Source organism: Sarcophilus harrisii, chromosome 5, assembly GCF_902635505.1.
Source record: "Sarcophilus harrisii chromosome 5, mSarHar1.11, whole genome shotgun sequence".
Classification (NCBI taxonomy): Eukaryota; Metazoa; Chordata; class Mammalia; order Dasyuromorphia; family Dasyuridae; genus Sarcophilus; species Sarcophilus harrisii.
The window spans coordinates 14416332-14443134 of NC_045430.1; the positions used below are offsets into that span (position 1 = coordinate 14416332).

General features: G+C 40.1%; 1 protein-coding gene across 1 annotated transcript in view; it reads left to right on the forward strand.

Moving 5' to 3' along the window:
• Positions 1-4573: 4573 nt before the first annotated feature.
• The window catches only part of IL2RB (interleukin 2 receptor subunit beta), a 29089-nt gene continuing 6859 nt past the window's right edge, over positions 4574-26803 (forward strand). Inside the window, exons 1-8 of the mRNA XM_031937936.1 lie at positions 4574-4799; positions 15496-15631; positions 17127-17241; positions 18045-18159; positions 21478-21556; positions 22531-22633; positions 23370-23518; positions 25501-25669. Coding sequence (XP_031793796.1) covers positions 15611-15631; positions 17127-17241; positions 18045-18159; positions 21478-21556; positions 22531-22633; positions 23370-23518; positions 25501-25669 — 751 coding nt within the window. The 5' untranslated portion in view covers positions 4574-4799; positions 15496-15610. The remainder of the gene's footprint in view (positions 4800-15495; positions 15632-17126; positions 17242-18044; positions 18160-21477; positions 21557-22530; positions 22634-23369; positions 23519-25500; positions 25670-26803) is intronic.

Consider the following 26803-nt stretch of genomic DNA (forward strand, 5'->3'; position numbering starts at 1 on the left):
GTCTCTGTCTCTCTTTTTCTTTCTCTCTGTCTCTCTCTTCCTTTCTCTCTGTCTCTCTTTCTTTCTCTTTCTCTCTCTCTTTTTATCTCTTTCTCTCTCTTTGTCTCTCTGTGTCTCTCTCTGTGTGTCTCTGTCTCTGTCTCTCTCTCGGGGGTATTATTATTGTTTTAATCCCTATTTTACAATTGATAAAAAATGAAAAATGAGCTAGTTCCTCAAGTTTACACAGCTAGTAAATGTTTGACATCAGATTTGAACTCTGGCCTGTCTTTCTGGCTCAAAGCCCAGTTTGCCCGCCATATACTTCTTGGGGAAAATGGGAAGCCACTGGAATTTATTGAGTGGACAGGAGGAAGGGGAAGGAAATGGTGACATAGGAAGACACAAGAAAAGCTTAGAATATAAGATGAGAAACCTAGGGAAGGGAAGTAGGAGAAAACCATACATTGTATGAGACAAAGAACACTGGAGACTGGGGATTTAGATTCAAATCCAAGTCCTGGAAGGAAGTGAGACGTATCACTAATAAGGGTAAGAAACAATATAAAAAACGACTATCATAGAAAATAATGAGTAAATTATTTTGTCTGGTAGTCTGGCACTTGATAAAAGTTTATTGAATGAATGAGAGGTTCAGTCAAAATGTTTGATTAAAAACTTGAATAGCAAGGGACCAATTTTAGTTGCAGATCATCAGAGAAAGCTTTATAGGGCAGGTAATATTCAATGATAGGAAGGGTTTCAGCAGACAAAAATAGACCTCACCTCCCTGTGGCATCTTTATAATTCTCTGGACTTGTAGTACTACCCAGGAGAGGAAAGTATTCAGGGTAGGTACAAAGACAAGAAATCCATTCCTACAGTCACCCCCTGCTACTGTATATGTTCTCTACAGACATATATAGATTTCCCACTTATAGTACTAACAGAGTTGAAGCTTCCCTGAAAGGGAAAGCTCCATCATGGTCACTAGAGTGTCTCAGACTTCCACAATCCATGTAACTCGTATTACCAGTAAAGGGAAAGATCTGGTTTTGTTCTTTTACATCATGTTTCTGTTTCTTCCCATGATACTCCATTTTCCATCTCTCTGCTGTGTACTGGTTGTCCCCGAAGGCTGGAATGCTGTCCTTTCTCATCTCCTTTGCTTTCTTCAAGACTCAGATCAAATCTTCTTGTCATCAGGATGCTTTTTTTTTTTTTTTTTTTTTTTTTGGTCTTTCTCTCCATCCTCGCCTCCAGCTCCAATCCTTTTCCTCTGAGTTTATCTCCCATCAATTCTGTGTGTGACGCTGTATAAGACACCTTTCCCACATATACATGGCTTGAATGCAGAGTCAGTATCTGGCTTTTCTCTGTATTCCTAATTCTTAACACTGTGCCTGGCAGCGAATACTTAATCAGTGCTTAATGCCCAACTAAGCTCCTTCATACTTTTAACATTCCTTGTTCTAAGCTACTTCCCAGCTCTGGCATTCCCTGTTCTAAGCTTCTTCCCAGCTTTGACATTCCCTGTTCTAAGCTCCCTCTCACCCCTGACACCCCCTGTTCTAAGCTCCCTCCCGGCTCTGACATCCCTGTTCTAAGCTCCCTCTCAGCCCTGATACTCCCTGTTCTAAGCTCCCTCCCAGTTCTGACATCCCCTGTTCTAAGCCCCCTCCTAACCCTGACATCCCCTGTTCTAAGCTCCCTCCCAGTTCTGACATTCCCTATGCTAAGACCCCCTTCCCAGCTTTGACCTTTCCTGTTCTAAGCCCCCTTCTGGCTCTACCATCCCCTGTTCTAAGCCCCCTCCCAGTTCTGACGTTCCTTGTTCTAAGGCCCCTTCTAACCTTGACATTCTGTATTGTTGTGTTTGTCTGTGAAAAGTGGAAGCCTATTCATTTCTGTTCTGAGTCTGTTTTGCTGTGAGTCATTAAATCCATATCTAGAGATGTCTTCAGATGCCTTTAACTCTAACATGAAAGAGGGACACACAAACATGGCAGGATGGGGTGGCCCCATGAAAACTTGGAACACTGCATAAAGGCTTCCTTTCACTTCCCCACATCTCATGCAGAAGGCAGAGTCCCCTGCCCAAGGGAAGAGCAGGGTACCAGGGAGCCAACCCCCCTTCCATTGACACAGGTCTCTAAAATCTTCCTGGATGAACTCTGCCATAGTGAAGCATCACAAGAAGGCTGTGGTAGGGGGAGATGATGGGGTCCCTCATTGGGACCACCACCACAGCAGAACTGAGGACTAACACCTTTGGTGCGAGGGTTTGCCAAGTCTTTGGGGGGCACTCGTCCATCTTTCACCCACTCTCACTTGTTAAAAAAAAAACTGTAGCTTGCATAGTGACCATAGTCTCTCCAGTAAAACCTTTGATCAGTAGGATGATTTTAGAAAGTCTTGGAGAGACCTACATGAACTGATGCTGAGTGAAATGAGCAGGACCAGGGGATCATTATACATGGCAACAGCAAGATTATACATTGATCAGTTCTAGACCAATTTTAATGATCTTGTGATGAAGAGAGCCATCTGCATCCAGACTGTGGGGACTGAATGTGGATCACAACATAGTATTTTCACTTTTTTTGTTGTTTGCTTGCATTTTATTTTCTTTCTCTTTTTGATCTGATTTTTCTTGTGCAACAAGATAACTGTATAAATGTGTGTGCATATATTGGATTTAACATATAGTTTTACCACGTTTAACATATATTAGATTACTTGCCATCTGGAGGAGGGGGTGGGGGAAATGGGGAGAAAATTGGAACACAAGGTTTTACAAGGGTCAATATTGAAAAATTGTCCATGCATATGTTTTAAAAATAAAAAGCTTTCAAAAGAAAGAAAGAAAGAAAGAAAGGAGGGAGGGAGAGAGGGAGGGAAGGAAGGAAGGAAGGAAGGAAGGAAGGAAGGAAGGAAGGAAGGAAGGAAGGAAGGAAGGAAGGAAGGAAAGAAGAAAGAAAGAAAGAAAGAAAGAAAGAAAGAAAGAAAGAAAGAAAGAAAGGGAAGAAAGAAAAGGAAAGGAAGAAAGAAAGGAAAGGAAAGGAAAGGAAAGGAAAGGAAGGAAGGAAGGAAGGAAGGAAGGAAGGAAGGAAGGAAGGAAAGGATAAACAACAAATCTCTCATGGAACGATGGACTTTGGTAGCATTAGCCCTGAAAGGAACCTTTAGGTTCAGGAGAGGGAACTGAAGCCAAATCAGGGGAAGTGAGCTGCTCCTGCATATACATCCACACAGAAGCCCAGCCCAAAGCCCACAACTCTTGACTTCCCCTCCTTGTTCTTTCTATGACAGGACTTCAGTAATGGGGCATTAGAGAAAAGTGAGTTACAGATAGTAGGGGATAGTGCCATAGGTATGCTCTGGATATGTATGCCATCTTTCTATCACCACACCTGAAGGAAGGTTCACCCCCCACTTTAATTTGTACTTCCTGAGAGCCTTTTCTCCTCCTCATCGTCCTGAACAATACCTGATAATGGAAACTCTTGTCTCCTAGCAGAGTGAAAGCTCTTGGGAGGTCTAAGACCATGACATCCCATGTCGTCAGTCCAAATGCTCCCTCCCTTCCCCTATCTCAAGGAAGAACTCCCTAAGGGAGGAACTATATCTCCTTTTTCCTTTTCATTTCCCTTATACCATCTAATGCAGGACTCGATCCACCAAAGACAGCTCAAAAAAGAACTGATTTACTGAATTTTTCTTCTGCTTAAGAAGTATAGCTTCAAGTGGTTCCTTGTCTAAGGAGTGCTTCTGGGAAGATAAAAAAAAGTTATTAGTGTAATAATAATAGCTAGCTCTAAAGGAATAAAGCATTTATAAGCATTATCTAATTTATATAGAAATGAATATATACACAGATATACACAAAGAGAAAGACAGAGACAGAGGCATAGAGAGAATTGGGTAGATGAGAGAGTGTTTATGAATGAAAGTAACATTTATATTATTGTGTTACTGGGTTCTAATTCTGCCTTCCATATTTACTAGCTATGTGACCGTGGCCAAGTTCACCCCTTTGAACCTCATTTTTCTCATCTGCAAAATGGGAGTGATGATAACTGTTCTACATAACAGGGAAGCTGGGAGGATCAGATTAGATTACATATGAAAAGCATTTCATAATCCACAGTGTTGTAGCAATGTTGGCTATTAGCTTCATGCATGTGGCAATGTATGACTGCGTATGTAACAATATACTTGACTTCTACATTGGATGGTCTGTGGATATATATTGGGGGGATGCAATTAAAGCAGTATTGGGGGGTTCAAGATCTGAGAAATGGGAGTGAGTCCTGGGGAGACCTTTCCTGGGAAGCACAGACCAGTCTTGCCTCTTCCATGCAGAACGGGGTATGTGTGTGCACATATGTGCACATGAATGTGGGATGTGTGCTAAGGCTGTGGGAGTGTGTGGGAGATCTCTATCTGGTACCTGGTATTTGGTTCAGAGTTTCAGGCTTAGCCTAATTTCCACCCATCTCTGTCCCCCTCCCCCAGTCACCACAGGAAGTGGGCTGAGCCTGGGGGATTTTTAAGTCTCTGCCCAGGTAGCTGCCTTCTCATACTTGGAGGCCCTGAGCCAGGCCAGTGCATGGAGTCCTCAGGGCAGAGTACCAGCCTGCTGATAAGGTCTTGCTTCCCTCCTCAGGCCACTTAAGGGACGCTGACCTCTCTTCTTTGGGATTCCCCTCTCATCTGCCTCAAAGTGTGTTTGCCCCCTCTGGTGGCCCCTGAAAGAGGCAGCAGAGGGGGGGCAGCTTTTGATGTGGAAGGTACCAGAGCCTGGGGACCTGGAGGAGGTAAGTCTGGAGTAGGGAATTTTCTGAAAGAGAAGTAGAAGATGAGGAAGAGAAGAGGGGGCAGGATGATGGGAAAAGATGGGGAGGCAGGATGATGGGAAGGGATGGGGAGGCAGGATGATGGAAATGGATGGGGAGGCAGGATGATGGGAATGGATGGGGAGGCAGGATGATGGGGATAGATGGGGAGGCAGGATGATGGGGATAGATGGGGAGGTAGAAGTGATGGACTTTGTGAGAGGGAGAGAAGTAGACGGGAGGTGTGAGGAAAGAAGTTCCCAGAGATCTGGCCTCATTGTGGTGGACAATAATCGATTTGGAAACTAAGGACCTGGTTTCAAATCTTGCCTCTGATACTACTTAGAACAGGTCCACTTACCACTCTGGGGGCCTCGGTTTCCTTCTCTGTAAATATCTAGGATTAAGAGTAGACAGTAATTTTTGGATTTGGATCCATTTTAGAAAGGGTTTCTGATATACTAGAACAAAAGCCTTGGTTCTAGAATCAGAGAGGTCCCTTTCATTATTTCTATACTTTGGAGGTATCCAGAAGAGGGAAAATACGGTGACGATAAGAATTGGAACTCTTACTGTAGAAGAATGGGTTGAAGGAAGTGATGCTGTTTCTGAAGAGAAGACCGGTGTGGGGGGTATGGGAGACGCCTTCAGGCATCTGGAGGGCTGGTTGTCAGATGGAAGATGGGTCCAATGTGTTCTATGTGGCTACAGGGAATTGAATTAGAAGGAGTGGGTGCAAGTGGCAAAGAATTTCAAGTCCGGCTCACATTAGAAAGTTTCCTGAGCATGGGAGGTGTCCCAAATGGGCTGCCCAGAGAGGCAATGGTTTTCCTCTCCTTAGAGATCTTTGAGCAGGGACAGAATGATCATTTAGCAGGGGATTCTTGGTCAGGAATGGGTTGGTCTGGATTGCTGCCAAAATCCTTTTCAGGCTCTGAGACTTTTGATGCTGTCATCCCTTAAGATGCCATTCAGCTTGAAATCTGTGTTCTTATAGCCTTTGTTCCTTTGGGAGAGGAACCTTTGAAGTAGGCAAGAACAGAAGGCTGGGGGAGGGAGGAAGGTGGAAAGTAGGGAAAGGATGGGATGGGGAGGGGAGAGGATAAGAGATCTTTTGAAAAGAGGGCAATGGTAGAGAATAATAATGGAGATGTTGAGGGACAAGAGAAAGATAATGGGTCATGAGAAAAGGGAGGTGCTGTTAGGGGATGCTTCCCAGCTAAGGAGGGGGTGGATGGCAGTTTCATTCTGACACATCTTTCCCAGCAGTAAGACAGATCTGGGGCCCCGTGGGCGAAAGATTACTATCCTCTGTTTTTCTGTGCCTTTCCTCTGGGGACAGATGGGCAGGGAAATGGTAGCCTTGGAGAATGGCTAAGAAGTGTGCCTCCAGACCCCTCCCTCCAGCTTCCCTCCCTTGTACCCTAAGATCTGCTTTCCCCCTCCTTCTTAGAAGAATAGGGGAGAATCTTGGGTTCCCCTTCTGTGACTGTGACTGTTGAGGTGTAGGGGGTGGAAGGGATTGTGTCTGTCCTTGTGTCTACACATGAGATCAAAATCTATCTCTATGACTCAAGATTCCCCTACTGCTAACCCCCCCCCCTTCACTCTTCAGAAGGCTGAGGGTTATGATATCAAAGGATACCACAGTCCATCTCTCTCATTTTCAAAGGAGGAAACTGTCCCAACAAGGGGATGTGATTCGTTTAAGGTCTCACAGCTAGTAATTATGAGAGCTAGGGTTTGAAAAGAGCTGGGACTGTAATCTCTTTATGAGTCAGCTGTGCAGCTGAGCATCCTCCAAAGCTGATATCTTCATTGGCCACAGAAGAGTGTCCAGGATGAGGGAGCTGATGCTCTTCCTGAGCCATTCCCCAGGTAGCCCCCACCAAGAGCATCTGCTCTGTCATTGATGAGCTTGAGCAGGGGAGGGAAGCCAATGTAATTCATGGTATATTCAGATGGATTGGCTGAAGGAATTGACTTGGATGATGAAAAGGCTTGTCCGAGGGGCAGCCAGGTGGCACAGTGGCCTTGAAGTCAGATAGACCCGATTTCAAATTCAGCCTCAGACACTTGTATGGACTAGCTGTGTGATCCTCCTGATTGCCCTGAAGAAACAAAGGGGAAGGAGGAAGAGGAGGAGGAGGAAAAAGGAAGAAGGCTTGTGAAAGGGAGGGGAGAACATGAGAACTATCTTCAGGTATCTGAAGTAGACTTGCAAGAAGGATTATACTATCCTACTTGACTCCAGAAGACAAAACTAGAAAAAAGATACTAAGAGACAACTTGAAGGAGACTGCAGGTGATATTCCTGAACATTCCTAATCTGATGCAAATCTGATGTCTTCCCATGATACACCTTGATGCCTCCCTCCACTCAACTGCCAAGCAGCAAGAGTTAGAACCTTTAAGTGCTAGGTTGGAGAGAAGAAAAAGCTTCGGGTAGTGGAGATAATCCAAGCTGAAACTCATTCTCCACCATTAGGATCTGGAGAGGTAAAAGTAACACTTCTCCTCTCTGAGCCTCAGTTTCTTTATCTGTTTAAAAAAAAAGAGGGATTGGATCCAATACCTTCTAAAGTCCCTTCATTCTAGATCATTTAATCAGTTCCCTTATTGGAGTCAAATTATGCAGGTATTTAAATACCAAACTAAGTTGTACATTTTATTCTAGGGACCATAGGGAGCCAAAGAAGCTTCTTGAGCAGGGGTGTGATATAAGAAAAGAATTTTGATATTGTTTGGAGATTTGGAAAGGGGAAGGAAATGATTTAAAGAGCTATACTAAGAGGCACCAATCTAGGCAAGAGATAATGAAGGCAGGGTATAGACCAGTGGCTACCTGATGCAAGGGGTGAGATGTTATAAAGATTAAATTGGTGACCTGGCTGTTAGCTGGCAATGGATTAGGAGGATGAAAGAAAGAGAATTCATCTATCAATAAGAATTTGTGAAGAGGATGCTATGTGCCACATACTATGCTAGGTGTTGGAATATAAAGGCAAGAATGAAATAGTTCCTACCTTCAGGAAGTTGATATTCTGATGGGGAGACATGAGGTGCATAAATGATCATATGCAAAATAAAAACAAGCTTTTTTATTTTTGCATAGGGGGAATTAGTAGCTAAGGAGGGATCAAGGAAGGCTATTTATGCAGATGGCATTTGAGAAAAGTTCTATAGGAAATAAGGGGTTTGAGTGAGAAAGGAGACAAGCATTTATTAGGCACCTATTATTGCCAGATACTGTATTAAATGCTTTACATTATAACCCTAGGAGGAAGATGCTAGCTTCTTCCCCATTTTACAGATGAGGAAACTGAGGCAAACACAGGTTGATCGACTTGCCCAGAACCACACATTAAGTGTAAGTGCCTAAGGCAGAATTCTTACTCAGATCTTCCCAACTCTAGAGCCAATTTTCTGCCACTTGACAGCAAGTTCATGAAGATGGGTAATGATATCTTGTCCAGGGAACAGCAAGAACAGATTAGCTGCAATGGGAGAGTGTGGAAAGAGTAGAAATATGCATAATCAAGTTGAAACTGATCTGAGGTCTTAAAGATAGGAAATCTAAAGATCTGATTTTAGGGGCACTAGGGAGCCATTGAAATATAAGGAGTTGAAGAATCATATAATCTGATCTGTCCTTGAAGAAGATGTCTTTGATAGCTATGTGGAAGAAGGACTGTTAAAGAGAGAAGCTGAAGACAAGGGCAATTATTCTAGTGAGAGATGGTGACCTGAATGAGGGTGATAGTAGCATTAAATAATAATAATAATAATAATAACAACCGTCATTCATATAATGCTTTAAAATTTGCAGATAGTCTCATTTGATAAAAAGAAAGGAACAGATGTTTAGATAAAGATAAAAAGAAAGGAACAGAAATGACAAAGAAGGTAGGTAGACCTGTGTTCTGATCCTTCACCAAACACAAGCTAAATGACTATGAGGTAATCTCTGTTGTCTTCCCCATTAGAATATGAGCTCCCAAGGGCAGAAACTAGTTTGACTATTAATAAATGCTTATTAATTGGGTGATTTAATGGAGATATGTAGGAAGCATTTGTAAAGGTAGACTGGGATTCTAGAGAGATTATAAGTGATTATATATAGATTTAGGAATTATTATTAAGACTATTTCATAAGATCATAATTTGAGAATTGCAAGAGACTTTACAAGCCATTAAGACCAACTCCATAATTTATCCAGAGGATTATAAGTGAACCTAAGGGAGTTGAAAAGTTCACTAAGAAAGCACTTTGTTGTTTATCCTTTGTTCTCGAAGAGAACCATGATATCAAGAAGGTGATGCTATGACATGCAAGTGAATTGGCTTTAAGTGAAGAAGGGCTGTGCAAGGTCACCTGCCTCACTTTCCCCTCCAGAGCCATCTGGGTCCAGTGGCCAGATATAGATCAGGATGACTGGAGATGGTCCTGGATGCAATGAGAGGGGTCTCCCATGACTAGTTATAGAAATAAGATGGAACAAATCCAAGACCGAGTGACTTATATCCAAGCTAAAACTCAAATTAGTCTTCAGAGAATGAGAAGACATGTCCAGAGAGGTAGGAAGAGAGTCAAGATAGAGCACTGGCAGAAAAAAATCAAATGAGAAGACAAGTGAGAAGTCAGAAAGTATCAAAAACCAAACAAACAAATAAGCAACTGCAGACATAAATTGAAGACAGAGGAAAGGTTTTGGATGTCACCTGTAACCTTGGAGAGAGAGGTGTGTTGGGGGGGAGGGAGTGCCACAAGACCCATTGCAAAGGAATGAAAAACAAGTGGGAAGTCAGGAAATATAAGCAATGAGAGTAGTTTCTTTCTAAAGATTTGTTGGTGAAAAGGGAGAGAGATGAGAGAAAAGGTCCTGAGGTTGGCTGATTCAAGTGAATCTTTTCTTAAAGATGGGAAGGTGTGGCTAGTTTGTTGGTTGCAAGAAAAAGGCCAAGAGAGATAAGGGGGATTGAGGATAAGAAGAGGAGGCAAGTTCTGAGAGGAAGCAGGAGAGAATTAGATCTAAAGCAATAGAAAGATTGATCTTGGAAAGGAGAAGAGCTACTTCTTCAGAGACTGAAATAGAGAAGATAATTGGGGTTGACATAAAAGGAGTCTGAGTTGTGGACTAGGGAGATGAAAGGAGTATGTAACAAGAGCTTTTATTCTTTCAGTAAAGTAGGGGACATGTCAGAGAGAGAGAGACAGACAGAGAGAGAGAGACAGACAGAGAGAGAGAGAGAGAGAGAGAGAGAGAGAGAGAGAGAGAGAGAGAGGAAGTTGTGTAGTAAGTTTAAGACAAGGAACAAAGTTTGGAACTGATGTTGTGGGAATTGTGATAATCTACAAAGGAAGAATAAAAGGATTGCCAAGTATAATGGAGAGAGGAAGGAAGGAAGGGGAAGAAGAGGAGGAAGAAAAGAAAAAAGAGGGGGAGGAGGAAGAAGAAGACAATGAGGCTGAGGAGGAAGAGGAGGAGGAGGACACAGTCCAACCCTTCATTATACTGAGCAGAAAGCTCGACTTTACTCAAGGTAACAAAGAGCTCAGACCTGATCTCATTCCTCTGACTTCAGATAGAGTTCTGTTTCGGAGTTAGCACTCTGTCTCTCTATTAAGTGGTAGGATTGCCAGCTCCTAGATAAGGAAGAAATAGCAGAAAAGAATGATTTTAATAAAAAAAAATCAGAAGGATGATGAGATCCCCTCTAGTAATCAGAAGCCCCGAGTGGTCAGGCTCAGGAGACTATATGTGTAATGACTTTCTGAGTATTTAATACAAAATCTAGATAGTTTTGGAAGAATATGAAAACATAAAATGAAATAGCTCCTGTTATTCTTATTGGATTAAATGGATACCAATGGTTCCTCTGAGAGTAACCAAACTTGCCATCATAGTTTGGGTTCCAATAGAAATATGTCAAAAAAATTTTGAGATATTGGTTTTGAAGAGAATCATAGGTTTAGGACTGGAAGGAACCTTAGAGACCAACAAATCCAAATCCCTCATTTTACAAATGAAGAAACGAATGTTTATGAAGGCTAATTGACTGGACCAGGGTTTGGATTTGAACCCAAGTCATAGACTCAAAGAAAGAATAAAAATGAATTTTTAAGTGTCTATTATGTGCCAGGCACTGTGTGCTAAGCACTTTATAAGTTTTATCACATTTGTTCCTCATAAAACCCAGTGAAATGCATGTTATAATTATTTTTCCCATTTCATAGCTGAAGAAACTGAGGTAGTAAGACTTGCCCAGGGCCACACTGCTAGTAAGTGTGTCTGAGGCTGAATTTGAATTTAGGTCTTCCTGACTTCAAGCCCTGTGCTTTATCCACTGCATCTCCCTCAGGATCATATCCTTAAAGCTGGAAAGGACCCCTGAAGCCATCTACTCCAAACCCCCATTTTACAGAAGAGGAAATCCCTCTGTAAAATCTGAGGCATTGGGCACAAGGATCTCTTGGGGTTCTCCCAGCTCTGATGTTTTCTCTGATGTTCTGTGCTCTGTTATGTGAGAGGAACCCCTGACAGAAGAGACTGATGTGGTTAGACTTGAATTGATGCCTCCCCACATTTTCCACATCCTGTATTCATGCAGTCTATTATTATTCATCTTCCTCCTATTCAATCCCATCCATCAGTGTGTCAACACTTTTAGATCCTGATTCTGTCATCCAGCTAGAGGGATATACCTTTCAGCTTTGGGACATGCTCCTGCTTTATCCCACGTCACTTTATCCAAGAAGTTGGTGTGGATCAGAGATCAAGGCTAGACCTGGGATTTCAACAGGAATGTCTGAATAGGGAAACTCTTCCCAAATTCAAGTTGGTATCTTCACTTCAACTAGGAGTCTTAGAGACTTGTCCAGGGAACTAAGAAGTTCGATGGCTTGCCCAGGATCAATGAGTACTCATCAAAGGGAGTGTTTTTTCCCCCTGACACAAAACCCACTTCTCTATCCACTAGCTATGGAGCCTCTCAAGATATTGATAAGTGTTGAATAGAATAGGACCAAGGACAAATCTCTCAAATACTCCAAGCTATTCTTAGCTTAATAAGGATTCATTCAAACTATGATATGTTAGAACTGGGAGGAGCAAATGGGTCACCTAGTCCAATCCCCTTATTTTATGGACCAGGAAAGTGTTTTGCAAATATTAAAGTGCTATGAAATGTTTAACTTATATCAGATAGGTTCTGTCTTGGGGAGGAGGGAGGAGGGAGGAGGAAGGAGAGGGAGAAAAATTTGGAACGCAAGGTTTTGCAAAGGTGAATGTTGAAAACTATCATTACATGTATTTGGAAAAAATAAAAAGCTAAAAAGAGAAAAAGTTCTCAAAAAAAATAAAGTGCTATGAACATGCTCATTGATGTAATTGTTACCTTCAACTTTGCTACAAGGCTAAAGGGAGGATGAATTGACTTGAAATCAACTTTTGGGGGGGTTCCTCCCTTTCTTGTTTTAAGATTTAATGAATACGGTTTGCTCAAATGTATGGTATGGGGGAGGGCAACCGTAGAGTCATTCGATGTTAGTGGTAGTTAATTCTATGGAAGAAACTTCTCGTTTTGAGAAGCTTTCGCATCAAAACCATTAATTACCATTAATTAACTACTGATCTTAATATTCCATCACTTTGTCTCATTGTCTTGGAACTCATTTAACTGGATCATCATATAGTCCATAATGATACTGTGGGAAACCATCAAAAACCACTTTTATAGCATTCATTTGATTTGCCCATTTGGTATCCCAATCCAAAAGATCATTTGTTTACCATGGCTTATAGTGAATACATGTAGGATCCCAGTTGAGTCACCACAATAGGAAGAAGTACAAATGGCCGTAGCATTTTTGCCCTAGAAAGTCACTGGTGAATGGAAAAAAGTAGTTTTCGTAGAAGGGTAAAAATGGAAATCATAATTTGTTTAGGAGATTGAAATGTTTAGGAGACAATAGTGAGGAGGGGGAAAGAGAGAGTATAGAACATTGCGAGACATTCAGGTGGTAAGAGGAACAAGGCAATCAGGTCTAGAAGAGAGATGTCCTGATAGACTGTGAGAGTGTGTTTGGCCTCTGATCATGACCTTCAAAGTGCCTAACTATGGAGAAAATAAGATGCTAACACCTTACCAGCACTTCAAGCAGCAAACCTAGTGAATTATGGGAGATAGGAATAGCAACATAAATTAGACTGCAAAGGAATGGAGGAAAGAACATTAGATTTAAGAGATAGGACACTAAGATTCCTGAGCCAATTCTGCAACTTATTAACTATGAGACCCAGAAAATCACAGAAATATAATTTCCTTGACTGAAAAAGACATTAGAGGTCATCTAGTCCAAACCCTTCTTTTTGTAGAAAGGCAATGTTACAAAATGATGTGTTGAATCTAGAGTTCAAGGATTTGGGTTCAAATCATGGCTCTGTTATTTCCCATCTGTGTGACCATTAAGTCCTTTCATGTACCTGGATTTTAATTCCCTTTCTGTAAAATGGGAAGAGGTTGGATTAGATGGCCCTTGAGGTCCTTTTCACCTCTAGATTTATGATCTTGTAATCATCTCTGCACTTCAGTTTCCCCAATTGTAAAACAGAGAGAGCCTAGGTTGGATTAGTTGATTTCTAAAGTCTCTTCCAGCTCTAGATTTATGATCTTATAGTCATACACTTATATTCCATTAGGGAAGGTGATCTTGGAATGCAAAATAGCAAAGATGGGATTTTAACTCATTTCCTCAAAATCCAGCAGTCTTCCCTTTATACTGCACTGCCTCTCTCTAAATCTTAGTTTCTTCCTCTGGAAAACTGGTAACGTTTGTATTGCCTCCATACTGCTGTTGCTGTTAGGAAAGTATTTTGTTGACTTTAAAGTGTGCATTGAGTAAAGGGGAATTCATCATCATTATCATTTCATTTTTGCCCTGCCCTTTTTCCAATCATAAGTCTATCTGATGCCATACCTTTGCCATTTCTACTTTGCACAATAAGTTGTAGACTCCTCATGTCTGTAATTCACCTCTCCATGGCCCTTTAAATGATTTGTCAAGGAATTCTCTCCACTTCTTTAGAAAAGCATACTCATCGATGGGGGTCTGATGACTGTGGGTCAAAGGTAGGAGGTCATACTCAAAATAAAGAGATTAAGTGTCCTGCTGGAGAATCTTGCCGATTACAAATTCAGATTTCTGGGGTACGGATTTGGCTTTTGTAACCTTTCAGGCCCACTTCAGCCTATCAGCTGCATTCTGTGGCAACTTAAGATAGATCAGTAAAGGACTTTATAGGAGTGGGAGGGAAAGAGAAAGTTAAGGATCAAGAAAGAGAGAAAAGAGAAGTATTTGAAATGCAAGTGGCAAGATTTATTAACAGAGTAAGAAAACATTTCCTGTTCAAGGTCAGGAGACGAGGGAAAGTAACCAAGTGCTTTTACTTTGATGAAAACAGTCCTTTTACACAAAACTTTGTGGTCTTTTATTCAAGGACAATAAGTAGTTAGAATAGTTTCTCGGCTTTATCATGTCCTTATGCAGGACTTGGGGACTTTCTAATATTAGGCCACCATGTGATTGAAAGACTTCAAGTTAGTTCATCAAGATGTGAAAAGAGTCTATTTCTTACTTTTCCCTGTATTCACTACAATTCTTTGAACTCTGTGGAGTTGCTGGGCTCAAAGTCACAAGATATCCCTGAGAGAATGTGAATATTACAAACAAAAACCTTTCTGCTTGAGAAAGAAGCCAGTATTTCCCAAAGAAAGTAGAGCTTTCCTTTAATGAGCAAGGCATAAAACATTGTATGTTTCATTGGCATTCATAATATTATTCATAATATATCAAGGGTCTTGAAAGCCTTCACTATTTTAGATGGATTTCCCATAGACAATTCACAAGAAGACTTGGAAAAGAGTTCCATGACATGGCTGACACTGGTTTAGTAGAAATGATGATGATGATGATGATGATGATGATGATGATGATGATGATGATGTTGATGATTATGGTGGTTGTCGTAACAGTGATGAGAATGGGAACGGTGAATTGAGCATTGGTGATGATGAAAGCAATGCTTATAGGATGACTATCATGACCCCTATCATTATAGTGCCACCAAAGATGATGAACGTGAAGATGGCATTGACGATGATAGCTATGGTCATTGGGAGGATAGGGATGCTGTAATGATAACAGGAAAGATCATATAATGATGATGATATGGATGATTTTGGTGATGATAATTATGGATGATGGGAATGATAATTATGGTGATGAGGATGATAATAACAATGTGATGGTGATTCTGATGATGGCAGTGTAACAATAAAAACAACAACAGTAATTTCCTTTTTCTAATTTTTGATTTGATACTTACAAAGCACTTCTCTTATGGCTACCCTAGAAGCTATCTTATATGGATATTAGTTCAGTGAAGATAATGTTGGTGCTGACTTAATATAGTGATGACCATAATTACAAGGATGGCTAACACTTGTACAGTACTTTAAGGATCACAAAAGGCATGGATGGGTTATGATTTGCATGTCTGGATGGAGTCCCTAAGCTGAAAAGTTCACAACTCCATTGGAATGAGCTCCTCTCCTTTTATAGTTTTATAGTACCTATTTCCTTTTATTATTATATATTATCTCTCTCCTTTTACAGATGAGAAGACAGAAGTGCAGATGAAAAGCAGGTTTGATCCAATCCCCCTCCCCTATTCTTGGCTGAATCAGGAAAAATTTCAAGAGGACTTGCATCTGCTTCTTGGGAGCTAACTATGCAACCTTCTCTCCAGATGGTAACTGCTGGGATCTTTGTTCATAATACATTAAAAAAGGCTAAACTGTAGTTCCAAACCATCCCCCTCTCCCGCTCTTCTTCTTACCCAAGTCTACATGACTTAACCATATTGGAGGAGAAAAAGGCAGATGACCAAGACCACTGCCCTTTTCCCATCGTTTCTACTCTATTCCTTTGTATTCCTTCAAAAAAGCAATGTGGTAGAATATCTGAGTTTGGGAATTGGCACTGGAGCTTGGAATCAATCTTGACTCTGTTAGTAGTTGATGACTTTGGCAAATCACTGACCCTCTCTAAGCCTCAATTTTCTCTCTGCAAATAAGAAGGTGCCTTAGTTTTTCTCCTTGTAAATCAAAGGATGATCTCTAATACCATTTGATTCTAGATTATATTGTCCTAAAAATCAGCATGAAATAGTGAGAAGAGTTTTGAACTTTGAATCAAAGGCTCTAATATTGAATATTGAACCCAATTCTTATTAACAGTTAGGTGATATTATCAAAAAATAACCATGTGATATAGAAATAGTCTTTTGAACTTAGAGTCCAGAAGTTTTGAGTTCAAATCTATTACCTCCCACCCCCAAAACTTACTATATAACCTTGGGCAAGTTGTTGAATTTCTCTATACCTCAGTTTCCTTGTCTGTAAAATGTGGATAATGACCTACTTCCTAGAATTTGTGTAAGGATAAAATAAAATAGATATTTGTAAAGCACTTTGCAAACCCTAAAGGAAGATAATCACATATTATTCTATATTTACATATATGTAGGTGATAGAGTAGGAGGTAAAACCAAAAGGCAAGACTTCAATTCCTACTCTTAAAAAAAACCAAAAATTTACCTTCCATTTGAAGAGAGGGACCAAATATTGTAGTATAGGATAATTTGAAGGAGTAGGAAGAGAACTCACAAATACATTATTGTCTCTTTATATCCACTATGCACCTCTCCACTCCATCATTCATCTCTTGATGATTGAATGCTCTGGATTCTGTGCTGATCACTAACTTGCAGCCATGAGGCATCGCCTGAAGAATATTTCTATTACAAAGAAGTGCTATTAATAGTTTGAAATAGTATATATCCTGTAAATAAAAGGCTATTAAATAAAAAAAATAGTTTGAAATAAAACCCTGGGACCAAGCAAGGTCCTATGTAATTTTTTAAAGGAGATGGAACTAAGGATGCACAGCTGCATGTTCAGTTATTATCCTTTCTATGACAAAGGAACAAGAGGCAGATCCCCAGAATGTTAGTTGTATCATCTGGGGAGTGGATGGGGGGAATTGACAGGAAGCCATGAACCAGAATCGCACAGGAAAATGGTAGTGAGAGAGGTGTTAGTACTGATAGTTTTGATGATGATAGTAGTGAAGATAAGAAAGGTGACAATGTTTTTGAAGGTGATAGTGGTGAAGATGATTCTAGTGATAGTGAGAGTTGTGGAGGTGATAATACATTGTGGATATTCTCTCGTTCTTTTTTCCAGGGGCCCCATACTCAGCTTCATCCTATGGGTATGAACACCTGCTCTGCTCTTCCATGGTATCTACCTCTCTTTTTCCTCTTCCTTGTTCTCCCTTGGATCCAGGGAGCCTTGAAAGGTGAGGAAATCTTGTAATTGGAGAACTGGTACAAAACACTGAACTTCATTGGAAACTTGACTGTGCCTTGAACCTCTCCTTGATTCCCCTTGGGGAACAATTATCTCCTCTGTAAAATGAGAAGGTTGGAATGATGGTCTTTGGGATTTGCCTCAGTTCAAAGATTCATCATCTAACATGTACTCTGATCGAGGGAGAGGAAACCCACCTCCCAGCCCCATGCTCTATAACTTAATCCTATAAATTGGGCATTCAGCTTATAAGAGACTGTGTGTGTGTGTGTGTGTGTGTGGTGTATCTTGAGGTTAACTTGGGAGAAAGTCCAGGTTGTAAATTTTTAATGTTATGGAGTATTCTATATATTTAGGAGTTTTTCTAATGGACTGAGAAGTTGACTTTGGTTTGACATGAAATTAGAGAAGACCAGAGGTCATAGACTAGAAGACTGTTTAATACTTATTGGAGTAAGCTTCCAGAATGGCTGAATCCAATGTGCACCAAAGAAAAAAGTATTTACGTGAAAATCTGAGTTCAAATCCTTTTTTTTTTTTTTTTTTGGTAATCTTAGTAATCTCTCTAAGTCTCAGTTCCTTTTGTTGTAAATTGAAAAGTTCATCTCTAAGGTCACCTCCAATTCTATACCCTATGAACAATGGACACTTCCAGTGTATGTGTCACTTAAAATCACCTACAGCTTTGTTTAAGGGAAAGGATTCATACCCCAAGGGGAAGGGCTGATGACAAAAATAAGTAAATAATAAAAGATTTTAAGTCTTCTTGATTGATGATTGGATTTTTTCCAGACTCTTCTCAGCTCTCCTGTTTCTATAACTCAAGAGCCAACATCTCCTGCACCTGGAAGCCAGAATCTACTCTGAAGGTTGAGCAATGCCGTCTCTATGCCAAGCCCAAGCAACGGTAAGAAATGGAGGTCATTACCGCTTTTCCCATTTCCTGTCTCTTTGGCTGTCAGGTTTCCCTGTTGGCTCACCAGGAGCTCTCCTCTGAACTGCCTTTCTTCCCTTGCCTACTGTCTCTGAGGGTAGCACTGAAGGTGATGGGGAAACCCTATAATGAAGCTTGTCAAGTTAAGAAAGCTTTTTTTACATGTTATAAATCAACCTAATAAAGTTGGGGTTTCACAAGTGGAAGTGTTTATAATCCCCTCTTGTACATATACCACCCCTTTTTCAAAAAAGCTCTGATGGCTTTCTCTCACTTCCAGAAATAAATAAAAATTCATTGGGTTTGCAAAGACCTTCAAAAACCAAATCCCTTTCATCTTTTCATTCTTTTTTGCACCTTGTCCTACTCCTTCCTCCATTGACTTGAGGATTCAGTAACCTTGGTCTCCTAGCTGGTCCTTTCACAAGATCTTCTATCTCCTGATTTCTGCTGGCTAGCGCTACCTCCCCCCCCCCCCCACCAAAGCTGCAATTCTATCCCTTTTCAGCTTCAGTTCTCAGCTTTCTCAGCTGTCTTCAAGTTCCAACTAAAAGAAGCCTTTTTTCTATCATCCCCTTAATTTTAGGGGCTTCTTCCTGTTGGTTATCTCCAAATTTACATAATTTGTGCATAGTAATTTGGTTATTGTCTCCTTCATTAGGCTGGGAGGCTATCTTTCCCCTTACTTTGTATCTCTAGCACTTAGTGTAGTGTCTGGAATATTAGAAACTAAATAAATGCTTCTTGACTTGATTTGAAGATCTTCAATTAAAAACCAGATAAGCCCTGATTCTTTTGGGGGCAGAAAAGATGTGTTGGGCAAGATGACCATTTGAGATTCCATCCAACTCGTAAAATTCTTTTATCCTTTTCTATAAAGTAAAGGGCAAAGGCTTTGTGATGTTTTATGCTTTCTTCAAAGCCTTTTACTTAGTGTTACAACTATATCTGTGTTTGGGACCTCTTCTGGTGGCGGAAGTTACTGAGCACCTATTGCTCATGACTATTGGGAGGGTAAGGAAGGAAAATAGAAGTCTATAATCACAAACTTAAAGTTGAATGAGACTTCAAAGGCCATCTGGTCCAATTCCCTCATTTACAGATGAGGTTTAGAAAAGTTAGCTGACTTACCAGGGATATTCAAATACTAAGTGTCTGAGATAGAAAATGAAATCAGACCTTTCTGATACCAAATCCAGCACTTCATCCACTATATTTTCTAGCTGCCATACTCAGGAAGCTTATAGTCTAATAGGTTTTCATACTAAAAACTATCAGATAACTAAGAGAGAAGAGTGCCATGAAATCAATCAATCAATCATTAATCAAAAGGACAAGTAGGTAATGCAATGGATACAGAACTGGATCTGGAGTCAAGAAGACCAGGTTCACTTCTGCCCTCAGACATTTATTAGCTGTGTGACTCTGGGCAAGTCACTTAACCCTATTTGCTTCCATTTCTTTATTTGTAAAATGAGTTGGAGAAAGAAATGACAAACCATTCCAATATCTTTGTCACCAACAGTTGGATATAACTTAAAACAACCAAAACTTTATTTAGCAACTTCTCTGTGCCAGGCACTGTCAAGTCCCAGAGATACAAAAACCTACAAAAATGAAAAAAAATCCTTAAGAAGTTTACTTTTTATAGAAGCTGATGATGCAGTGGATAAAGCACTGGCCCTAAATTCAGGAGAACCTGAGTTCCAATCTGGCCTCAGACACTTAACACCAACTAGTTGTGTGATCCTGGTCAAGTCACTTAATCCCAATTGCCTCACCAAAATAAATAAATAAACCTTATGTTTTATTAAAGGAAATTTCATATATATATATATATATATATATATATATATATACACATATATATGTATGTGTGTATTATACACATTAATTAGTCAATGGGCATTTATTTAGCATTTACTGTGTTCCAGGTATTTGCTGGGCACTTGGGAGTCAAGGACAATGAAATAATTCCTGCCCATAAATTGCTTACATTCTACTAGGGGAAACAACAGGTATAAAGATCACACAAATCAATAAATTGGCAAACATCTATTAGATAATAATTATGTTCCGAGTTCAGTTTTACATATTCAAAGACAAAAATGCCCCGCCCTCAATGAGCTTCTATCTAATTGTAAGCAAGGGAGAGTACCAAAAAGGACTAAGTACTGCTTGATATCAGATGTTACAGATGAAAAGGGAGGAAGAAGACTTGAGAAAAGACCAATGGATTTGGTGACTTTAATTCATTGGAATCCTGAGAGAAGATAGTTTGAACAGAATGTTAGAGGTAGAATTTAGAGCTCAAATGATTGAGGAGTTAATGATGAGGAAGGAGCAGCCATGAGCATCCATATCTCTTTCTAGGAATCTAGGAAGGAGAGCAAAGAGTTAGCTTGGGAATTTCTGGGAATAGCAGGATTAAGGAAATTTTTTTTCAGTATGGGAAAAACTTAACATATTTATAGCCTGAAACTTTCCCCCCACACACACACACACAACTAGTGTTGCATTTAATTCTACCCTTTGGGGCCAAGCAGACTATAGCTAATCTTTCTTCCACATGACAGATTCTCAAATATTTGAAGACAAATTTCTTCTTTTCTTCCCTACTCCCAAACCAGGTCACCTACCAGTATCCCGCTTTCCAGATTAAATGCCCCAATTCCTTTAGCAAATTTTCATAGGGCATATTTTTGTTTTGTTGAAGCAATTGGGATTTAAGTGACTTGTCCATCGTCACACAGCTAGGAAGTGTTAAGTATCTGAAGCCAGATTTGAACTCCGGTCCTCCTGACTTCAGGGCTGGTGCCCTATCCACTGTGCCACCTAGCTGCCCCCCATAGGGCATAATTTCAAAATTCTTTAAGATCCTGGTCCGACTTTTCTGGATGCTCAACATTATGAATCCCTTGGATAGGATTCCAAGTATCTTATATTTTGACCTTCCTCATTGGATACCATGAGATGCTGGATGCTGGATGACCACAAGACAGGTAGAGAATGGGCTGTTGTACCCATCAACTCAAAGAACAATATAAATATTATTAAGGTTGTATCAAGTAAAGTTAAGAAACATTAATTTATTAAGCACCTACTATGCATCAGGCACAAGTCCTGGGGATAGCAAGAAAAGCCAAAAACAATCTGACCTCAAGATGCTCACAATCTATTAAGAGATAACAAACTAACAACTATGTACAAACAAGACAGAAAGATCAGGACAGATTGGAATGACTATTTCTAAATACCCTAATAGAGATTATTTTGTTTTCTTCTTAACAGGGCACGGAATCGAAGCTGTGAGCTTCTCCATGTGGAACCGACACTCTTGGCTTGTGATTTGATCTTGGGAGAAATCAATGTGAGTGGCTGCAATCCTCTGAGGGCCAGGGCTGAGATGGTAGAGACAGTGAGGGGGGAGTCCTCAGGCAAGAGGCATATTTTTTCTATATCTAGACATGTAGCCAGCAGACTTGACTTCACATCTGGACTTTGCTTCTTACTATTTATAGAATCTTAGAAAAATCCCAATCTTTAAGGACTTTGGTTCCCTTATCCCTACATATTAAGAGATTGGATTAAATTACCTTCCCTTCTTGTTATAAATCTATGGTCCCTCCAGTGTTATCTGCCATCTCAACCCTCTGGACTGCCGTATATAAATCACAATCTATCCATATTAGGCCACTACCACAGGAATAGCACAATGGTAGGTGCCTGAAAGGGTCATAGATCACATGTAGGATTGAAATGGTCTCAGATGCTGTCTAGTCCAACCCCCTCATTTTATAGATGGAAAACTGAGGCCCAGGGGAGTGAAAACGCTTGTTCAAAGTCAGGCAGCAGACATTGGCAATGGGATTTGAAAGCAATTCTAGTTTCAGGTCTGTCACTGGCTTTGGCTGAGGGATCATCCCTCTCTGGCTGATGTTCCATCATCTTGAAAATGAGATGAAATGAAATCTTCCAGTTTGAAAATGTTGTGACTCTATAAACTTGAATAAGCCTTGACAGATACGGTCAAATTAAATGGCAGCAAGAAAGCGAGGAGGGCATCTTGGGTCTTTAGAGAATCAAGGAGAGAGTGATCTGGGAGAATTTGAGACTTTGATTCTTTAGCCCTGTTCACTTGGAAAATGAAGGGGCTCAACTTTAGTTACCTCTAAGGTCCCATTCAGAATGGACCTATGAACACAATTTATGAAGGGAGGGGGCGTCTACATAGAGCCATGTCTTTTTACTCTTGATGATCTGGGTCCTCTTTCCCCCACCCTCATTCTCTTTAGACTTGGATTTAAGACTACTCATTTCAGCCCTGGTCTTTTTTTCTTCCAGACTCAATCTCTGACTGCTGCTGATGTTCTGGTCATGACGGTGAGCTGTCTAACCGGGGGCAAGAGGATAGTGAGGGAAGAGGAATTCAGACCCTTTGATAAAAGTAAGTAAGGGGGCCTTGGATCCAGGGACCAGATTGGGGTAAGGGATATAGACCCAAATTTTCTCCCTTTTTCTGAATGTAAGAAATAACAGAGAAATAAAATAGGATTGGTAAAACGTCAATCCTTTTTCTTGGATATGAACAGTAGGAAGAATTCATGGTATCAATGACAGGCAAGGTATGGTTTATTGGTTCTGTTTATTGGTTAATGCTCCTATTTGGGCCTTAAACTTATTCTCTTGGTTCTGTTTATTGGTTAATGCTCCAATTTGGGCTTAAACTTATTCTCTTGGCTTAGGAATTGAATGTGATTCTAAGGGCCTTCCCAGTTCTGAGTTTCTAAGATTCTAAGATCCTTAAACTGAGGTCGAGATTAAGGTCTACGCCAAATATTGACTCTAGCCTCCATAAATCCATTCTATTTTCCTGCTTCCTGATTTAATTAGTTTTATTAATAATAATATGATTATTTATTATTAATATTATCATTATCAATTTAATGCTAGTTTTAGATTTGACCATTTGAATTAAGTATGAAGAAGCGAGACCTGCTTATAGCTTGCCCATGATAGGGGTGCAGGTATTAGAAGCCAGAGAGCCCAGATGTTGAGGGCTGTTGTCCAGACAAAGTAGACAGAGCTAGATGGAAGAAAGCAGATGGGGATAACTGAGCCCTTAGTATGTGGAGTTTCCTCCAAGTATCCCTAACTTTTTCTGCCACTTTCTCCTTTTTCAGTTCGACTAATGGCCCTCAGTAACCTCTCCCTAAATCAACAAGAAGAACATGCCTACAATGTGTCCTGGGAAGTCCCTGTATATTCCCACTACCTGGAGGGACACCTGATATTCGAGGTCAGATATCAGATTCAGGGAAACTCCTGGGAGGTGAGTGAGAGTTGAACTTTGGGCTCAGTTGCTTTGTTCTCCCTGACCCCATGGAGTTATACCCAACTTCCCTTCCCTGACCTCTATCACCCACCTAGACATAGCCAGCTTTTCAGAAAAGTCCATAGCTGCCACATCCTCTATATAGCTCAATCCCATCTTGGTCTATTGCAGACAGAGGTCCACAGTATTCAGAGTTGGAAGGGAAAATCCTCAGAGAAAATTATGTCTAGGAGTTCTTAATCTGGGATTTCAGGGATTCATGGAGAGATTTCAAGAAGTTGGTGAACCTGAATCAAGAAAATAATCTTTATATCAATAGAATTGTTTTCCTTTGCAATCCTATTTTTATGCATTTAAAACATTATTCTGAGAAAGAGTCTACTACGCTTTAGCAGACTGACTAGTCAAGGGACCCAGAAGAAGCACAGAAGGTTAAGAAATCTTGGACTAAAGGATCTCTTGTTCCTACCTTGGAACATAGATTAAAAGTGTGATGGAAGAGTATGATAACTGGAAATACAATTTGGCAAAGTGTCAAAGTCAAGCAAGTCTGAGTGTAGGTCCCATCTCTGAAATAGATGATAGATAGATGGATGGAGAGAGAGAGGGATAGATGTGTGGGGGGAGAGAGAAAGAGAGAGAGTTCCTTATACCAATCAAATCAGGATCCAATCCAATAACATCAACAACTGGAAGCAAATATCGCAGTTGAGAGAAACTTGGCCTTGAGTATCTAGAGATAGGAAGACCTGGATTCAAATACAGCCTCTGATACATACTGACTGTGGCACCCTGGGAATATCCCTTCATCTTCCAGTCCCCTGGAAGACTAGAGTGTCTAGAAGTGATCAAGAAAATATCAGTTTATATTGGTGGAATTGGAATTCCTTATGCCAATGAAATAATCTATCAGGTCCAAAATGTATTTTATATTTTATATATTCCAATATATGTGTATGTATACATATATTAGAATATATTTATAGTATAATACATAATGTGCAATAATTGTTATTATTAACTGAGGCATATTATCCCATTATTAAACAGCTTTTACTTTTAGGAAATTCTTCCTTAGATCTAGCCAAAATCTTATTTCCTATAAATTACTTCAGTCTTTATTTTGCCATCTGGGACCAAGTGAAATATTAACGAGGATCAAGTGTCACCCTTCGGTCCCTTTGAGTCAAACAAACCCACGGAAAGGGAGACATCTTAAACTGTTATTAGTTAATGATAATTCGGTATAAATAAGGGATGGGAGACTAGACTCAAGAGTGTCATAGAAAGAAAAGCAAAAAAACATGCAAGGACCACTAAAAGAGAGGCAGGAAGAGGAAGAAGCTGATTGTTGAGGGGACCAGTATATATGGAAAACTTCACTGTTCTTACCAATTTGTTTACCCTTGACCTGAATCCTACATATACAGCTTTGTCGATATGAAGCAACAAGCAATAGAAATTCATACGGGCCAAATTCCTATAGTTCAAGATTCTAAAGATCCCAGGATTCTGAAAGCTCATGATTTCATGATTCCAGAATTCTAAGGTTTTATAAATTTCTATAACTTCCCTAATACAAGACAATTCGTTTTCTGTGCAGAACTAGGCATGACTAAGCTGTTTTTCTTCCCTTGTTTTCCTTCAAAGAAAGGTTCAAATACCACCTCTTCCAGAAGATTTTTCTTGCTTGTAGTACTTCCCCTTCCCAACCACATTGTGTTTAGTTTATGTGTATATGTATATGCATATATATGTATATACATATATATATATATATACACAGAGAGAGACAAAGAGAGACATAAGACAGAGAGTTATATATTATCTCCCTTATAGAACAGAAACTCCTTAAGTTAAAGTTGATTTGTCTTTTTTTTTTTTTTTTTTTTGTATTCCCAGTGCCTAATTGAACCAGTTTTGGACATGTAGTAGGTACTTAATAAATGCTTATCCATTAATTCATTGGTTTTCTGCAGAAAGCCACCACGCTGCCCATAACTCAAGACCAGAGGTGGGTCTACCTTGAAAAACTCTCTCCTAACACAAAATATGAACTCCAGGTCCGAGGCAAATCAAAAAAAAATGGGTCTTCAGGAATCTGGAGTCCCTGGAGCCCGACCCTCATCTTCCAGACAAAACCACAAGGTGTGTTAAGAAGAGATCAGCTGTGGAAAGAGTAATCAGGGTTGGGGATGGGACTGTGATAGATACTCTAGGGAGGAAGATTTAAGGAGGGAAGCACAGGGAGAAAGAAGAAAAGAAGTGAGGGGAACATGAAGATGACATGTCGAAAGTGGAGGAAAGGAAAATGAGGAGAACAGGGGAAGTTTGTTACTAAAGGGAAAGGGGGAGGATTGGGCTGGGTTCTGTCCATAGCTGGTTTTACCACTGGCTAGTAAATTCAAAACAATTCCAACAGAATAGAATGGTGGGTATACACTAATGTGAGAAAATATAATAAAGAATAAATCCTACATTGAAGTTCAAGAAAACATATGGTCAAATAAAGGATAGAGGCAGCTGTGACTGGTCACAACAGTTTCTGTGAAAAAGATCCTGAGCTTTGGGTGGTCTGAAAGCCCTAAACAACTTAATAAGCCATTCAGAGTTTATCAAGTACCTATTATGTGCAAGTAACTGTGATAGGTAGGCACTGGGGATACATCAGTGTTCTTATTAATGTGACTATTGCCTTCAGTGATGCAGAGCAGAACTCTTTTCCATCTGCCTCCCCTTCTATATCCCCCTCCATCCTGACCAATAAATCTTCTACAACTAATCTATCCAGGTTTCTAGACTTTAAATTCTCTTAACATTATGTGAATATCAATGGAAACCTTCAGTGCAGGGAATACTAAGATGAAAAATGAAATAATTTCCATTCTAAAGATACTTCCATTAGCCCGAATCTGTCCATATGAACTATCCTTAAAAGTTCTACATCTATTTTCCACATGTATGAGTTCCAGTCAGTCAGTAATTATTTAGTAAGTGTCTACTATGTGTGAGGCACCTTGTTAAATGCTGGAGATACAAGGAAAGGGAAGAGACAGCCCCTGCCCTTGAGAAGCAATGCTAGCAAGGCAATTCATCTACACGAATCTCAGTTTTCTTCTGTAAAATGGAGATAATCTTTAGCTGCCTTACAGGCTCACAATGAGAAATTACTCTGTCTAAATAATTCCTATGGGGGAATACAATTATTGGGATTTAGAGCTGAAAAATCTAATGAGTTTCTGATCTTAGCTTGTCATTCACTGACTACTTATGAGACCTTGG